Source organism: Lagopus leucura, unplaced genomic scaffold, assembly GCF_019238085.1.
Source record: "Lagopus leucura isolate 7727_CA_CO unplaced genomic scaffold, USGS_WTPT01 Super-Scaffold_100004, whole genome shotgun sequence".
NCBI classification, from domain to species: Eukaryota; Metazoa; Chordata; class Aves; order Galliformes; family Phasianidae; genus Lagopus; species Lagopus leucura.
In genome coordinates this window covers 2,814,771-2,832,662 of record NW_024962264.1, presented here as the reverse complement: position 1 = coordinate 2,832,662, position 17,892 = coordinate 2,814,771, and the positions used below count along the sequence as shown (strand labels likewise).

Below are 17,892 nucleotides of genomic sequence, written 5' to 3'. Positions count from 1 at the left end.
GAACGTGTTGTACTTATTCAGACGATTTTAAGCATTCAAATGCTTTAAGCCCTTGTATAATTTCAAATGTCTGCAGAGGAAATGTGTTCCGTGATTTGCTGTGACTGTGTTATAATCTAAAATGTTTGGTTAGCACTGGGAATTAGCAATTTACTCAGCTATATAACAACCACATGTGTGCATCTGAAAAATAATAATCTTGTGTAAGTTGTGGTATTGTTTTGGGAAAAAATAAGTGACAAGGGTTGATCTAGGGAGGCAGATAAATACTTTTTTTTCCAGCAAAATGCATCAGAGATCATGTAACTGGAAGTGAGCATATATGGCACCAGTCAGATTAAGTAGTAGTAACAATGTGATTTTGTAAATCAAGGGAAATGATAATTCGTATAGTGTGGAAATTAAGTTTTTGTACTGTGCAATTTTCAATGCAAGTTAAATTATTTGTTTTGGGAGTGACAAATTCAGAACAATATGTCTTTGACTTCCAAGGATTGAGAACACAAGTATTATTTAATCACTGCTTTTTAAAAAATAGAATAATTTAGAGAATTCTATCTAGCCACAAATGTATGGTTAAATATGGAAAGTGATATGTTAACATTTAATAGCCAATTTTAGGAGTCTTTAGTGCTCCTAAACGCTTCTCATTGTATACGTGATTAAACTTTATGAAAGTTGTGTGCCTTGCTATTTGGTTTTTTACATTTAAACTGATAAAAGTCAGGTGATCAGCATTGACCTGAATGAAACCATGAAAAATTTTGTGCCTCTGCAAATTTTACTTTATTTAAATTGCAATTCATTTGTGCTATGACTCAGTATGGACTCAGACTTTTTATTGATATTTTAGTATGCATCTATAAGGGCTTTCTCTTGCCATGATCCTGAATCTTAAATTTGTGATTTTTCTTTTCAATTTGCTGGAGTTATATATAAACTACTATTCATTGCAGAACAAAGTTCTTATTTATGGGAAAATTAAAAATAGCAGATTTTTTTTTTTTTCCCAAATGCAGTGCCTTATGTTTTTCTCATATAAATTCATTTGCTTTTAAAATGCTTTTTATATTTCATTTTACTTTACTCTTTTTTGAATTTTTCCTTTGGTTTTGCCTTCAGCTGTTCTCCTATTCCTAGCACTTCTCTTACAAGCGGTCTGCCCTTTGTTCTTACATTTGTACAAGATCTACTTAAATGACTTGCTCACCTATGAAGTTCAACATCTGCTAACATTATTAAATTAGTAGATTTTTAAAGGAGTGTAGATTGATCTACTTTTTAATGAAAACTAATGATCTCTTTCTTTAGACTACCTTAATTGAAAACATGTAATATTTCTATTTGAGAGGCAAAGTTTGTGGTTTTGAAGTTACGTATAGGTTATCTTTCTCTCAAAACGTCTCATTTTTCATTGCATTAAAATTAATTTCCAAATTAGACTTCTACTTTTGATATCATATTCAGGTCTACATCCTAGGTTGGCCAGCAGGGCAAGGGAGATTATTGCCAACGTCTGCTCAGCGCTTGTGTCATGGTTCTGTCCCAGTTCAGTTTAGTTCTGTGACTAAAGGGATGGAGCAAGGGACCCATGGTCCTGTGCCATGTGAAAAGGTGAAGGGAGTAGATAGGGAAGTGCGCTCAGAGGAGGAAAGCAGTGGCAGCAAGCTAAGGGAGAAAACCATTTGTGATAGAGGAATGCAAGATAACACGGTATGATAGAATATAATTAAAATCAAAGCTAATAAATAAATGAGATTTCCAAAAACTGAAGACCATACTCTAATACTGTAGGAGAGATGGCTAGGGAGTATACATGGCAGAGACTAGTAGGAAGACAGTCCCATAATTTCCAGACAGTTTTATCTTTCCCTCTGAGAGGCAACGAAATAATGAAGTCTTCTGGGAGTTGTAGGTCGTTCTTCTATTCTGGCACTAGGTACCCAGAACTATCCACGATCCACAGAACTGCAGAATTAACTCTTTAACTCCCAGTGAAGTACATGATGTTATGGTGTGGAATAGTGATAACAAAAATCATAAAACTGTGACACCTTGTGAGATATCATCTGCAATATTGCGTCCAGATCTGGGGCTCCCAGCACAAAAAAAATGTAGAGCTGTTGGAGTAGGTTCAGAAGAGGGATACAAAGATAGCTGGAGCATCTCTCCAATGAGAAAAGGCTGAGGGAACTGGGCTTGTTGAGTCTGGAGAAGAGAAGGCTTCTAAGAGCATTTTTTGTCACCTTCCAGTACTTACAACAAACTTACAAACAGGAGGTAGACAGAATTTTTATGTGGTCTGGTGGTGATAGCACAAGGGGGAACAGTTTCAAACTAAAAGAGAGGAGATTTAGGTTAGATCATTGAGCACTTTTTCACTTGGAAAGTAGAGAGAAACTGGAACAAGTTGTCCAGAGAAGCTGTGGATGCCCCATCACGGAGGATGCTCAATTCTGGTTTGGATAGGATCCTGGGCAGCTGATCTACTACCAGATGTAGTGGGTGGCAACTCTGTCCCCATGGCAAGATGCTTGATGCTTGGAATTAGATTTTTAAGGTTACTTACAACCCAAGCCATTCCATTAAACTTAGTTCTCAGAAAGGACTTGTGACAGCTTCTCTTTTACTTACACCTTCCCATCCTTTATCCCTTTTCTATTCCTAACAAAATTGTCAGGGGAATCTCAAAAAAAATATCTCCCTTTGACGCTTCCATCTCCAGGGAGATAGTATTACCCTACATACATACTTCTCTTTGTGTTTGGTTAAATTGTTATTGTGGAATTTTTATGACAATGATTAAAAACATAATTGTTATATTTGTGCTTATGACTTTATACTTGTTTTACACTTCAGGATAAGACTTTATTACCTTTTCTCTGTTGTTTGATATCAAATACCAATTTCATTTGCTTGATTTTAAAAGTGCACTGAAAATGCTGTCAAAGCAGCTGATCAGATTTATCAATCTCTAGTTTTTTTTAAATTTATTTATATACTTTTAGCTTATTTATGTATTTGCTCACCAGTATAGTTATTTCTTTGGGGAGTTTGCTTCCATTCTTCTTTTTTCTTTTTTGGAATCTGATTTGGAGTTATAATTACTTCTTTAGTAGCAAGATAAATCACACCAAAAGAAAACATTGAGTATATGTAAGACTTGCAAGACCTGGCATTTTTTTTCTCTGAATATTGAAAAGATCTTATTTCATTAATCATCTAATGAATGCCACTTCAGACTGTGGATCATAACACCGTAAGCTGTGCATCATAACATTTATATAACATTGTAAAGGTGCACTTAAATGAGGTACCACTATGGATCTGCAATCTTCTGGTTAATGAAGCGAGGTAAAAAGTTGCAGTGTGGTTTCATTCAAACATACTGATTCCTGTTAAGATAATCTGGACATGCAAATTCTGTAACTCTAGCTTACTGAAAGCCATAATTGCTTCAGAAGTTTAAGGTTTATATACATCTTTTTATGATGGTGAATATCTTAATTTTGAGCCAGCTGATGATTTTCACTTTTTGAAAAAGTATTAAGATTTTTCTGATTTCTCCAATTCATTCTGCAGCACATTGCTATTGAAATAGGTGTAAAGAATGCAGGAAATATATCAGGCTTTTCAGGTTATTATTTTAAAACAAAGTCCCCAATGTCAGAAAGCAGCCCGGCCTCATCTGCAGCTAGTAGTTAAGGTCAGTCTTTTTTAAAGTATGATGAAGATGCTTTGTTAATAATGGTTTCCTGTGGCTCATACTCCTAACTTTTAAAGCCTTTTTATGCAGTGTTAAATAGGAGGGTCACATCCCCAGTAATGAAAGAACGGAAGTGCTTGGATATCTGAGAGTCTATTTTATTAAACAGGGAGGCAAAAATGCTTAAACATAAAATTAATTAATTAACAACTGTCTTTGCTTGTTCTTCCTAAGCATCCCAGGAGGTAGAAAGATGACAAGTAGAGCGTAATTACCTACTAGGAATTTTGCTTAACTCTCTGCAGTAATATTTACTGCAGAAAGAAAAATAAAGTAATCTTCTGGAAGTGTTTCATTAGTATACCTAGACAATATGTAAATACTCAAAAGAAACAAAAACAAAGCAAAACAACCTGACGCCAACCTATAAAATCACCAGTACTGTTACTCACCGAAGTGACTGAAGCAAATTACTTATCTAGATCAAACCTACTTAATTTGTGAACTCTGATAGGATTCCAAAACATGATGGTATGTGTGATACACTTTTCAAATGATGGCATTCAACATTTGTCTGAATTAAATTGCTCAGTGATCTGTCTACTTGTAGTCTTAGTACTGTATTTCCATTCATTTCTAAATTCTATTGGTGATCTACTTTAGTATAGCTTAACTTCGCTTTTGCCATCCAAAATTATGTACCGTATTTAAATGTAATCAATCTTGTCATTTTTATGCCATATTTATATATCCACCTTAAGAATTCTAGAACTTATTTTACAGAAGTCTGTATTCAGAACTTTTTCTGTTTGAATATGAATCACCTCATAGTCTCAATGGTTAGAATCTTTTCATTATTCTGTTTCAGAACAGGTGAAACTAGAGATTTTCCTAAATTTAGTGTGAATTATTGTAATGTCTATCTGTAAATAATTTACATAGGTCTTTCTCCCATTCTGTACTCATTTCTGGAATTGCCTCAAGTTCAGCACCTCATGCTTGGCCTTGTTAAGCCTCATTAGATTATCGCGTATTTACTTTTTGAGCCTGTCCAAGACACTCTGGATGGTGTCCTTTCCTTCTGTTGTGTCAATTGTACCTCTCAGCTTAGTGTCCTCAGCAAACTTACTGAGAGTACACTTCAGTCTTGCTGTTTTATGTTCTTAATAAACACATGTTCAAGAGCGCTCATTTCAAGACAGATTCCTGCAGGACACCCGTCGTGACTGGCTTCCAGCTGGTCACAGACCCATTGACTGCAACCCTCTGGATGTGATCATACAGCCAACTCTTTATCCAATGAATAACTAGCCTTCAAATACATACCTTTCCAATTTAGAGATAAGGATGTGATGCAGGACCATGTCAAAGACCTTAAATTATGATTGATGTAGTGATGAAATTGAAGCAGTGGATTTCTCACAAAAGAGATAACCTTTTAGTATCAATTCAGAGAGTACAAGAATATGGTTATGACTCATTGCAATACTCTGATTGAGATGGTTTTTGAGTTTATGGGTTTTAAACTCATATGGGTTTTAAACTGTGCAATAGAAAGTGCATATTTTTTGCTTTAAAAAAAAAATCAACATTTTTATATATTGTAAATATATATTTAAGTACTTTGCCTCAAAATAATATGTAATTTGTGAAGAATTTTGCAAGTAGTGTATGACAAACTTTACATGTATAACAGAAGAGAGTATTTAGTAAAAACAAAATAGCTAAACATTATCAGTTTGCTTTGTTAATAGAAAATGTTAATATTAGAAAATGTTAATATAGATTAATAAATTTAATGAAACATTTATTTTAGTAAGTGTTAATAATTACTTCACTGTTATCAGAAATACAACATTGTTCACGTTCCTTGTAGGAAATAGGGAATTTCCATTCTTGTTTCTATTACTTGGAGGCAGAGTAGATCAAACAAAATGTGACGTGTACTGTAAAGAAGAAGCATAAATATCTCACTACCCATAATGTTTAGAAAATACAAGACTTGCATGTACTCTGTTTGCATATTTTGTATTCTGAAACTTCATTTTACGGACTCTCTGAGCACTGTATGATCCGTCTTGTTTATATCAATGCCCGGGTGGACAAAGACTAGTGCTAAAAGTCATTATCATGGTCGATCACCGTGGAGAGGTAAAAAAGTATTTGTTCCAATATAACTAGTTTCAGTCAGTGTATGCTGAGTAGCCCTTTGTTTCACTGACACCTTACCCAGTGAAGCTTTCTTGTGATAAAAGATTAGTCTGATGAACATGGAACATTGTGTTAATGGTTTGAGCAAGATGAGTGATGATTTTTAAAAATAACCAAGATTGCTTTAAAAACTGCAGCAGGTTTCAACTTTTTGTGTAATACAGCCTTTGCCAAATACTCCAGCTCATACTAAGTGCTTAGTTCAGCTTGATTTGTATTCACTGTTTGCCTAAAGGCTCTATGTCAGAAGTTTTTTCTTAGTGATGTGTTTGGCAAGCTGGTCTAGCCTCCTTTTAAATGAAGCTGCTATGCTAGCATGCAAGCTTTCAGTATTTTTATTTCTGTTTGTGAGCAAAGTACACCATTGGACATACATCACTCCCTTTGTTTTAGGTCTGTAGTGTTAGAAGTATTTTGTATAGGAACTCCATTCAAAATCTTTCTAAGCATATATGTACTGTTTTCATACATGTGAGGACTGCTCCAAAAGTAATGAGTCCATGACTGAAGGACAGCAGGCCCACAGGACCATAAAGGGGAGCGGAGGAGAGGGAGGGGCATCGATGGTTTATGGGCTGGTTCAGCCCGGTTCTATGACTAGTGGGGCAAGGGAGGACCCACGCCCCGGGGAAGGGGAAAAGGATGGGTAGGGAGATGGGATATGGGCCTACAAACAGAAAAGCAGCAACGATCTGAGGAAGAAATTTAATTTACTGTCTATGATATCGGAATACAAGATAACGCAATATAATTGGAACTGAGGCTAATAAATCAAATTAAATGAGAGAGAGTCTGAAACCGAAGGCCATACTTAGAATTGAAGGTGGAACAGCTGGGGAACACGCACACACCCTGCCAGGCAGAGAGAGTTGGAGAGAGAGAGAGAGTCCCGTAACTTGCCAGGAACTTTATTCTTCTCTCTGTGAAGTCCTCTGGGGTATGTAGTTGTTCTCTACTGAGAGCCAGGTATTCAGAAAATTGGTGGTCCACAGAGGTAGGACATTAACTCTTCAACTCCCAGTGCTTTACATGATGTTATGATGTAGAATACCAATAACCCAAAAATCATAAAACCATGACAGCCTCCTATTTATTTCCATGGAAACTACAATTGATACAAAGAGGGCATTGATGCTATTGGATATTTAATAGATATTGAGCACAATAATGCTATTCTTCAGCAGCAAAGCATTTTTTTGCAACATAGTTATCACTGTTAGCTATGTTGGCAGTTTTGCCAGCAATGAGCAAGAGCTTTCATGCCTTTCTTCAGAAAATATGTACTAGCAGAGCAGACTCGCTTTTTCACAGCTGCTATTATGGCATTGTTTCTGAGAAAATGTTGCCCACGCAGTCGACCTTTAATTGGCCCAAACAGGTGGAAGTCAGAAGGCTTTAAATCTGGACTGTGTGGTAGGTGTGGCAGGAAAGTTCAGCCAATATTGGAAATAAAGCCTGACATTGTCTTGTTGCAAAAGAAAGATTGTCTTCTTCTCTGACCTGGTTCTGGAAGTTTGAGCCTTCAGCTTAGTCAGTGTCATAACAATGTGGATGTTTTATCCAGGTTCCAGGAGATCCTGGAGGATCACCTCTTTCCTATCCCAAAAGACAGTGCACGTCACTTCATCTTTTCTTCAATGGGGAATTCACATGTTCTTACTCCATGGACTGCAATTTTGAGTCCAGCTAGTAGTGGTGACACCATGTCTTGTCACCAATAATGATGAGATCCAGGAAAATGTCACCTTCAGCCTTGTATTGGCACAGCAGGTCCTGACAAACTTGCCTGTTATGTTCCTTCTGTTTCTTTGAGCATTCATGGGACCCACCTGATGCCATATTCCAACGTTGCCACCAACAACGTTGCCTCCAATGCACTGAAGCAAATATTTAACTCAATACACAGTTCCCTGGTCATAATTCACTGAATTACATGGATAAGCTAGTTGAGTTGCTCTTAATTTCATAGCGTGACAGCTGTATGTGGCTATCAGAAACATGATTTGTCTTTCACATTGCCGTTGTCACTGTTGAAGTGCAGTAATATCCACTGTTTGGTCTCCATAAATGTTGAACAAGTGTTGATGAGTATCAGCCGGTGCCATTTTTCCTGCATGAAGGGATTCAATTCTGTTCCTTTGTTTTAGACATGCTCCCATGTCAAATACCATTTTTTCAGGCTGCCCCTCTGCCCCACATGACAACAAAATGTAAAGAAATGTTGGTGGGAAGGTTCAACTCCTACTGCCATGCCACCAACATCTGCCTCTGACATTGTGCTCCAATATAATAAAATGGGAGGCATTACTTTCAGATGTATAAGCAACATTCATATACTTAGTACATGACAAACAAATTTTATCTGGGCAGTTATGTATAAGATAATGTGGTGATTCATATAAGTGACTTCGTGAGAATGGGGAGTTTTATGGCACTTTTTATTGTGTTTTGTCTTTGTGTTCTGAGGGAACATTTAACCTCATCAGATTTCGAAATAGCAAAACCAATACAGTGCAAAGCTGCTGCAGGTTTTCCATAGGATGATGAATGCTATCATCTGATGCTAGATGTTACTGTTTCTTGATGTAATTAAACAGCAGTCCTTACTGTATTCATAAGAATAACGAAAACCATACACCGCTGTTTAGGTTACTTAATACAGAGTTATTTTGATTTAAAATAAGAGAAACATGAATCTTTTTCGAAGGTTTGCTGAATACAAACAAATTCTGTTGAATTCAACTAATAGCCACTGTCTGTGTATCACAAAGTCCACTTTTAGGTAGGTTATAAAGAGTATTTGTAAGGCAAACTTGGGACATGCACAAAGATATCCTCAAAATCTGAGTTAGATATTTAGTTTGATGTTCTGAATTACGGCATGATTTCCTTGTTTCCTTATTAACAGAATGATACTGCAGCTTTCTGTATATTACAGTTTATATTACTGTATATTACAATTATGTAATATGTTATACTGTGTTTTTTTTTCTCTAAGTTTTGACTTGATTTACTGTTTTCTGTTGGGCTGGCTCTTCATTGAAGTGATTCTGACCAGATTGGTTTGTCCTTATTACATCTCCAGTATACGACAGTGAAAGTATGCAGCATTTTTTTTTCATAAGAAATTCAGGTTTTGTTTTCTCTCTTGAGCCAGAAGGGAAAGCTTAAAATATCTTGGATTAGTCCTTACACAGTCATTCTCAAATTTCTTCATAGTATTTATTTTCCTCCTCCTTTCCTTCTAGGTTTGTGTTATACTACACACTAAGGTGACTAAGTAAAGATTAGTTGCCAAATGAATGCTTGCTTTCCATGTTCTTTTACTTGTTATTCGTGACACACATTGTGATTCTTAAATGTTGAGCTCCTCAACAGAGCAGAGCTGTAGTGGAATCATTGTTAAAATAATTATTCAATTCTATCTTTTTAATTTCTGGATGAAAAAAAAATAATTAGTTTATTTGATTTTAGAAGAATTATGTCACATATATTTGAACATTTATGCTTTTTTAATTATCATAAAACATAACTTCTAGCCCTCTTTTTAAGGTCATCAAATATTTTTTCTAAAGGTAAAATCATCTCTTTTTTTTTCCTGTAATATTTATGTTAATGTTTGAAACCTCGGATTCAATGGTGTTCATTGGTGTGCCTGTATGGATACAGGTTCTGTGGGTGACTCTAGCTTGTGAGTTATTCTATTAAGCACTTAAGCATGTGTCACAGTTTAATCTCAGAGAACTCTGTCTATGCTTCATCATTGCTTTCCGAACACTGATTACAGTATTTTGTTTTCACTGTGTTGAATTGTTTGCTTTAATTAACAAAACAAATACTGAACTCAGTATACTAATAGTAAGCCAGACACATCTAGTTTGTAGTTCTAAAACAAAAGCAAAATCCCTCTCTAAAGCCAAATTGCTTTGAGTAAAGAAATCACAACGTCATAGGGCAAATCCTGTTGAAAACTGATATATTTGAGTAAAATATCCGGAGAGATGTTTTATCAGTGGTGTATTTGAAAAATGAAGGGAGATCATAACATAGATATCCATTTAACTAGAAAAGAGCTATGATAATCAACCCTTTACTGCTTAAGCTTGCACTTGCAAAATATAGATGAGTTTTTCTTATAGCTCATTACTGTTTTACAAGCATGTCGTAGCTTAGACTTTTCAAAGAATACTATGAAGAAGTTCACTTTTGTAAAGGTATTTTTAGTCAAACAAATTGTTATTAGCCTAAGTAAAAATTAACAGAGAGTACTAATTATTTCATATATTTTTTTACAGTAATTGACGTGGAAACTCGTTTGTATTAAGTAAATGATACTTAACAACATCAACATTACAGATGCTAGATTTTACTAGACTGTTCTTTTAGGGTTGTCTTTTAAGATAACATTATTTTTAAACTGGCTTAATTACACTTCCTTCCAAAGGATATAATTTACCTTGTTAATTTGTGCGGAAGTTTAGTTTTTTTTATCTAGTTAGATTCAAACCAAAAATAGCTTCTCTTTTGCAAATAACTATCGTAGCTAAATAAACAAATATATTCTCATAGTACTTCTGAATTTGAAACTGAAGTAGTATTTTCTTTTACTGACCTAATACAAGCCTCTGCCGTTTCCAAACATAATCAGGATTTCAGTTACTGTCAGTTATTCTGGCTGAGCATTTGATATTAGCATTACAGCTTTGTTGCAAAAATGAAGAGCATAATTAATGTAGAAATACAGATGTAATTACGATAACCTTGTTTTTAATCTTTCCTTGTAGGATTTTGGAGATGATGGGTCCTTGTACATTACTAAGGTTACTACAACTCATATGGGAAATTACACCTGTTATGCTGATGGCTATGATAAACTCTATCAAACTCATATTCTTCAAGTGAATGGTAAGGAAAATGCACTATTTACTAAGTCATAAGAGATTAGAATTTTGATATTTTGTTAAGCAGATCTGCTCTTGCCTATTTTCAAAGTCTTTTTAATACACCTTAGGCAGAAAAAAAGTCCTGTTTTTATTGTTCTATAAATTACCTTGCAAATCACGTTCGTTTAGTACTTCTGTAAGAATAAAATTTGTTAAAAAGTGTAAGTTGATGCAGTAGACTTCCTCTTCACAGTGAGCACCTGAGCATGTTAACAGGAGAAAAATACATGTAGGCCACACTGAAAGTAATGTCTCCTTTTTTGTTCCGATGGAAATACATGGACACATTTCCATTTTGTCAGACTGCCACTCTGCTGCCAACTGTTGTATGGAAACAACATGTAACAGAATGTTGGTGGGAAGGTTCAAACCCTACTGCCATACCGCCAACATCTGCCTCTTGCATCGTGAGCTGTTGTAATAAATGGAAGGCATTTCTTCTAGCCCCCATATTTGTATACTGTTGCATCTAGGAAAATAATTTTAAAAATGCCCTAGTTAAAATTTGATTACAAATTTGACTTATATTTTGCTTTTACTATTTTGATATCTAAACATGATTTTTAATTTGGGGCATCTGAATGTAAAATGTTGATCCGTTCAAGTTCTAAAGACCGTTTTCCTGGCCTCAGTATCACAAATTCACAGACTAGCTTAAGTTGGAAGCAACCTATGGATCTGATCCAACCTTGCTGCTCAAACGGCCACCTTTAGTGAGGTTGCTCATGCTAATGTGAAGAAATCCTTAGAGTATCTCAAAGGAAGGAGACAACTGGTGATCTTTCTTGGACAAAATGTAACTACAGTTGTTTATGGTGCTCCTAGCTCTTTTTTCCTGCATCTTTTTTTCTTTTTTCTTCTAAACTATTTTAAACAATTGTTCATCTCCATTGTCGCATCACTAGTCCCGCTGTACTTCATCTCCAGTGAAATTTAAATCTTTTTTTTCGTTTGTTTTGGATGACCTTCTGTTTTTCTATTGCTTTATCCTTCTTATTTTTCTTTCTGGCTCTTAAACCTTTCTCCCCACATTAAACTAAAAGCATTTGTCGTTTCATGTTCATTCTTAATCCTGTCCAGAATCATGTTGAAGCTCAATTTTTTTCCTGCATGTTTACTTTGCTCTTTTACTCCTTCTTAAATGTAGACACTACTATCATTCTTGGTTTTGGTATTATTAGACAGTTGCATTAACCCATATCATACTTCACTTCTCCTGACATCTTTTGTCAGAGAATAGTGGAATCTTTCCTCATATGTGTTTTATTGACAATCACACCAAATGCAGTTGCTTAGATTATTTTACTAGCATTTTTATATTGTTCACTCTTAACAGCTTCTTGTTTTTTCCCACTTTCTACTTGTTAACATCCTTCACGCTTTGAATGACTTGGATATTCAGTGCTTGCTTGCTATTTCCTAAATGTCAATTTTGTAATTGTATTTTTCCAGGAAATCAATTTGGAATATCTATCGACCCATCTTCTCTTTTTTTTTTTTTTTTTTTTTTTTTTTTTCCAATTTTCAACTTTATGAATTATTTTAAGCACTTTGTAAATAGACTGTTCTCACTCAGCTAATACATGGCATCAGCATTTTTTTCTCCTTTCATATTATCTGGAGGAATTTTCTGTCATCTAAAAAGAGAGATAGTAAATTAGTAAATGCTGGCTTGACTAATAGAAAGACTGAACTACAGTTTACTCATTTAAATTCCTGCGAATATAACAGGATTTTTAATGAACTGGACATACTGGAAGGTCCTTGGACAACTTTCTCCTCTTTTGTGTGATCTGCTCTACCCTAATTTATTAAAAAAATTGTGCTTCTGTTAGCTCCTTCCTTACCTATGCCAATATGTTAGTAATCCTACAAAATTTGTAACACTTGTGTTCTATATGTTTTACTTCTTGGTTCAACTCAGTCCTCAGTGAGGCGAAACTCAAAGAAATTTTTCTGTAAAAATAGGACGTTAAGGACCATAGTATGGGACACGTGAAGGAGGACAGCTGTAGGTATTTCTGGTGACAAAATAGCTGTCATAAAATGCTATTTTTCTTTTGGAGAAAGATAACACTTGATGTTCCAAAATCTGATTTCTAGAAGAGTAAGGGAGAAAGGAGAGGAACCCGATAGCTCAGCTGTATCATCTGCTGTTAACATTATAGATAAATTGGGTTAAAACCATGAAGATTTAAAGCTTTGGTCAAATGAACAGCTGTTTCATGCTTTAGATCTGTATTTCTAAGAAGTAATCTTCCTAAGAACAGGCATGGTGGTCAGTACTTGTAGCTGTGATAATGACTAATAATATAAGTATTAACAGGAGACTTAGACAAAAGTCAATGACTAATGAGGCTCTGATCTCAAAGATCGAATGTGAGTGTTCACATATACAATGTAATAAGATTTGAATTTTTTGATTCCATTAGTATCAAAGAATCTGTGAATCTGTGAAATCTGTATTTTTAAAGAAATAATATTTATATTATTTGCATTGAGTAACGCAAACCTTGTACATGTATGAATAATGAACTTTCACTGAAGTATTTAAAAAAGATACAGATAATCAGTGCTGTAGAAAACATTTTTTTGGAGTGAAAGTTCTGTATAATATTTTTAAAATAATACAGTAAGTAAACATGGTAAGCAATATTATAAGTAGATATCTAACTTTTTTCTATAAATTATATGTAAAAAAATATCAGCAAAGATATAATAGTTCAAGAGTATTTTTTCATTAAAAATACTAATTAATAGCATTTAGATTATACTTAAAACTTTCACAATGTGAGTTTTGTTACTGTATTATTGATCGTTTTATTAAGACTTCTATGTGATTTTTTTCTTGTGTTCAGGGGAGATAGAGGAGGTGCTGATAAGATTAGTTTGAATTATAGCACCTACCTACAAAAACTATTTTTCCTACTATGCGTTAAGTATTAAAATAGTGAAGTCAACTCATAATGGACATTACTATGTCAAAAACACATCTGCAGTATTGAAATCTCTGCTTTAAATTCATGATGCACTTCTGAATAATTCCCTATGCAGAATATAAATTCTATAGGTGTACCACTTATAATCATCAACTATCAAAATATAGGTGTATCACTTATATAGGGATTCATTTATATGATCTAAGTGACTGACACTGCTGACATATTTAAGAGAAGCAGCCAGGTTTTGTTTGATTGAACACTGAAAAAGTCATTCAACAGAAAAGGTTTTCAAAATGCCCTTTCTAAAAACTAAAATGATTTGGTCTTATTCATTCACGAAATTGCTGAGTCTTCAGCTCCACCAAAAGCCAGTTTTTTTTCCCCGCAGTCTTTCTTTTATCAAATGGTTACAATAATGAGAGTCTGAGCCTGTCATTTTGGTTTTTTTTTCCTCTTCTGTATATTTGTGATAATGAAATTCATGCCATCAAGTACTTTTCCTTCAGTGTTGTTGGCATCATATATCATAAAACCCATGAATTTGGAAGTCTGTTTTTAGATAATGATAGATGGATATGTTTTGGTCTTAATATCACTGAAGACAAAGAGGAGCTATCTAATTATGGCTCCCCAAAAATATCTATGCTATCAACTCCACAATTTATCATTAAGATCTCTCTTTTCTCTAAAAAGAATCTTCTGCAAATAGAACATAAATACAGAGGTGAGTCATCTGTATTTCACAAATGTTTGTATAATTTCTTTTGTGACTGTTAGACTCTTTTTTTTTCCACAGCATATTTCAAAAAGTTTTTAGGGAATGCTGGTAGAGTTTTTTTTCCAAACAAAGTTGTGAACCCTTGTAAATAACTCAGATTTTCTTGTAATGAAGGTTATTTTAATAAGTAGAGAGCCACCTGTTTCTAAAATGCCCTTTAACACATTAATCTATTGTTTGCTTTATATGTTAATATTCAGCTATTTAAGGCAAAATAAAGAGTATACATCAGTTAAATGGAAAATCGGAAGTTAACTAATAAATTGTAATATTTTGCTTATAGCAAAAGAGAAAGAAATAAAAGGTCATTAGACATTACAAACAAAAAGTCTGTCTGTCTTGAGATTCAGAGCTACTCTAGAAACATACTTAGACATAGTATTACAGTAATGTTTATCTTTCAGTGTATTACTAATGATGGTATCCTACTCCCTGAACTTACTCAAGGCAAGTTATTTGCAGAACGGTGACAAGATTTTTTCCTCAATGTAGTGCTAAGACAGAGGCGTACTGGAAAGAAAAGTTTTAGTACCTTAAGGTAATGAAAGAGTCTAGATCCTCAGCCAGATATAAGTCAATGTTTTATAGTGTCAGAGGAATAGTTTATCATCTTTGTTTTTCAAAGCAAAATATCAGTTCAATCAAAGAGAAGAGTTGTCATACTGAGCAATGGAAGAATATGATGAACAAAGTACATTATGTTACTTTCTTAAACAAATGCATTCTCTCTGGATTCCAGACAACTTGAACAGTCTGTTTCTTTCCTATTTTTTTTTCCTATTATTCCTGGCTGAAATAGTCTTCAGCAGTTTTTATAACAATTGAAAGAATAACTGAATAGTTACACATTCATCATAGTTGGAGCCAAGAATGTGATGTGTCTTGTTGAACTTAATTCAGGATTCATCCAAATTTGTGTTATTCATGATTCTGCTAATCATGAATCCATCTGACAACATAAGCTAGTTCTACACTTCAGTCCCCTGCAGTCTGATTTACCTGATACTAAGAAGGTTGTTTAACTCATGCTTCACTGACAGGAATATACATTTCATGGGCAATATATGACTTAGCTTCTTTCAAGAGGTTTTGTGAGCCTAGAAGTTCAGGTTTATGTGTCCAGGTGTTATGCATTCCCAGTGGTATGCGAGATCTTGTAAAATGACATTTTTTTTCCAAAAGCACATAATTATTAAACCTATATTGAAGTGGTGTATTTAACATAGAAAATCTGATTCAGGAAGAAAACAAGGAGGAGCCAACTGCTGGATTTATGTCAGGCTGATTCTTTTCACAAACAAATACCAATCTCAAATGCTAAAAGCTTAATTTCAGGGTGTTCCAAGAGTGGAATCGAGGGGGGACGATCACCCTTTTGCCCAAGCTAAATTAATAATTTCTTTTCACAGAATCACAGAATTGTAGGGGTTGGAAGGGACCTCCAGAGATCATTGAGTCCAACCCCCCTGCCAAACCTCCCTCCACCAGGTCGCACCTGTTCCTTGTTCCCTGATTCCCTGGGAAAAAAAAAAATCCAAAATTAGACAGATAGAAGGCTTCTTTTCTCATCCACTCAAGTAGAAGTTTGTTGGAACATGATGGTAAAGTTCCCACAAGTTTTCATATGCAATAGTAATATTCCACTGGCACAAAACAAACAGTATCTTACAATAGATATTTGGTATGCAGTGCTTTGCAATCAGTGGTTTGAACTGTGATGTTGCTTGTAAGTCTTCAGTGATGGCAATACCCTCTCTAAGGCAATGGAGCTTCTTGCTCTTCTTCGGGTAAAATGGAGAAATAAACCACTTGGGTTTGATGCGCTGGAAATCTGCAACATGGACATAGGTCATTAAAGAACCTCCTGTCAAGAAATGCTGAAGAGGGCAGAGATTAAGATTGGACCCTTTGAAGAGAGGCAGAATTAGTCTGGGAGATAAGGTACTGAAAAAGCCAGGCAATCATACAGTTGAGAGGATTTTGAAATTAAGAACACAGTGGGAAGGACAGTGTATCACACAGATCCCACGGGAGAGTGGTAACAGGGAACATTTAGACGGGGAACACGGATGACCAATTTAGGCTTGATATGAGCATAGAAATAGAGACATCTGTGTACACTCCCTTCCAGAAACTCAGTGGAAATCTTAAATCACTGTTATAGACATGCTGCTCGTAGCTGGTAGTCTAAGCAATTAGCAGCCACAACTTTCAATTTTTTAATTTTATTAATATATTTTTGTACTTGCTCTTCTGGAGTTATGTGTAATTTTCCACATATATTGTTTGAAAAGACTCTCATCTATAATTAGGTTTAAAATATCCCTGAAACCTTCTGATTCTTATGTCTTAATTGAGATGCCATACATATGTGTATTTCTTGCAGTCTAGAAATCTGAGGCATTTCTATGCTGTAATAGGACAGCATGCTGGGATATTTCTTGTAAACAGTTGGATAGCATTTGAAAATATTTAATCTCTTGCCAAAACAGACACAGTTAATTTTTGATCTTGTTATCTTCTTTCATTATCAACTGATATTTCATCCTCTATCCAGCTGTGTTTTTTGACACCGGCCAAGTATTCCACATTTTTAAAGCTACATTAAACAAATCTTTGGATGATGAACATACTACTGTAACGTTCATTAGAAGTAGGTGCTCTTTTGTTTGTTTGGTTTTGTTTGTTTAGAAAGAACTTCAAAATAGTTTTCTCTATGTGTAATTAAGGAGAATATCACCAATTACTCATATAAAAATTCAACACAGCAATACTGCTAAATCTTGATTAATCAGTATTTGCCAATACGAGTATGTCCTCTTCCAGGTCATAAGCCAGTACTGATGCACTATGCAGCAGATTTTTTGTTGTTGTTGGTAAGCATGCATTGCAGCAAGGTTCCAATTCTTCTAAAAGTGCTGTCACAAGTTCTTACATTTTTCTGGTAATCAAGCTGGGAAGAACTAGTCCGAGCTCTACTTCTCTAGAGTTAAAAAATAAACCATTCAAACCAAATGCTTTAGTATCAGCACTTAAGTAAGATTAGCTGATCTGATTAAGCCTCGGATTCAGATATGTGAGATGCTCTATGGTAAAATTCACAGTTATCTAGCTACCATATAAAGCATGTACAATATTAATTTAATTTATCCCCCAAATGGCAGCATATACTGTTCTATACATGGTTAATAATTTATTGTTTTGCTGATCTGCCTAAAAAAGAATGCAATACCAAGTATTCTGTATGACAGTATATTTACTTTTTTGTATGTGTGTAAAATTCAAATTTCATTCTAGAAACGTTTTGTTAAA

General features: G+C 34.6%; 1 protein-coding gene across 1 annotated transcript in view; it reads left to right on the top strand.

Moving 5' to 3' along the window:
• FSTL5 (follistatin like 5) overlaps positions 1 to 17,892 on the top strand; it is a 238,833-nt gene that overhangs the window by 174,892 nt on the left and 46,049 nt on the right. The window contains exon 8 of the mRNA XM_042871332.1: positions 10,702 to 10,822. Coding sequence (XP_042727266.1) covers positions 10,702 to 10,822 — 121 coding nt within the window. The remainder of the gene's footprint in view (positions 1 to 10,701; positions 10,823 to 17,892) is intronic.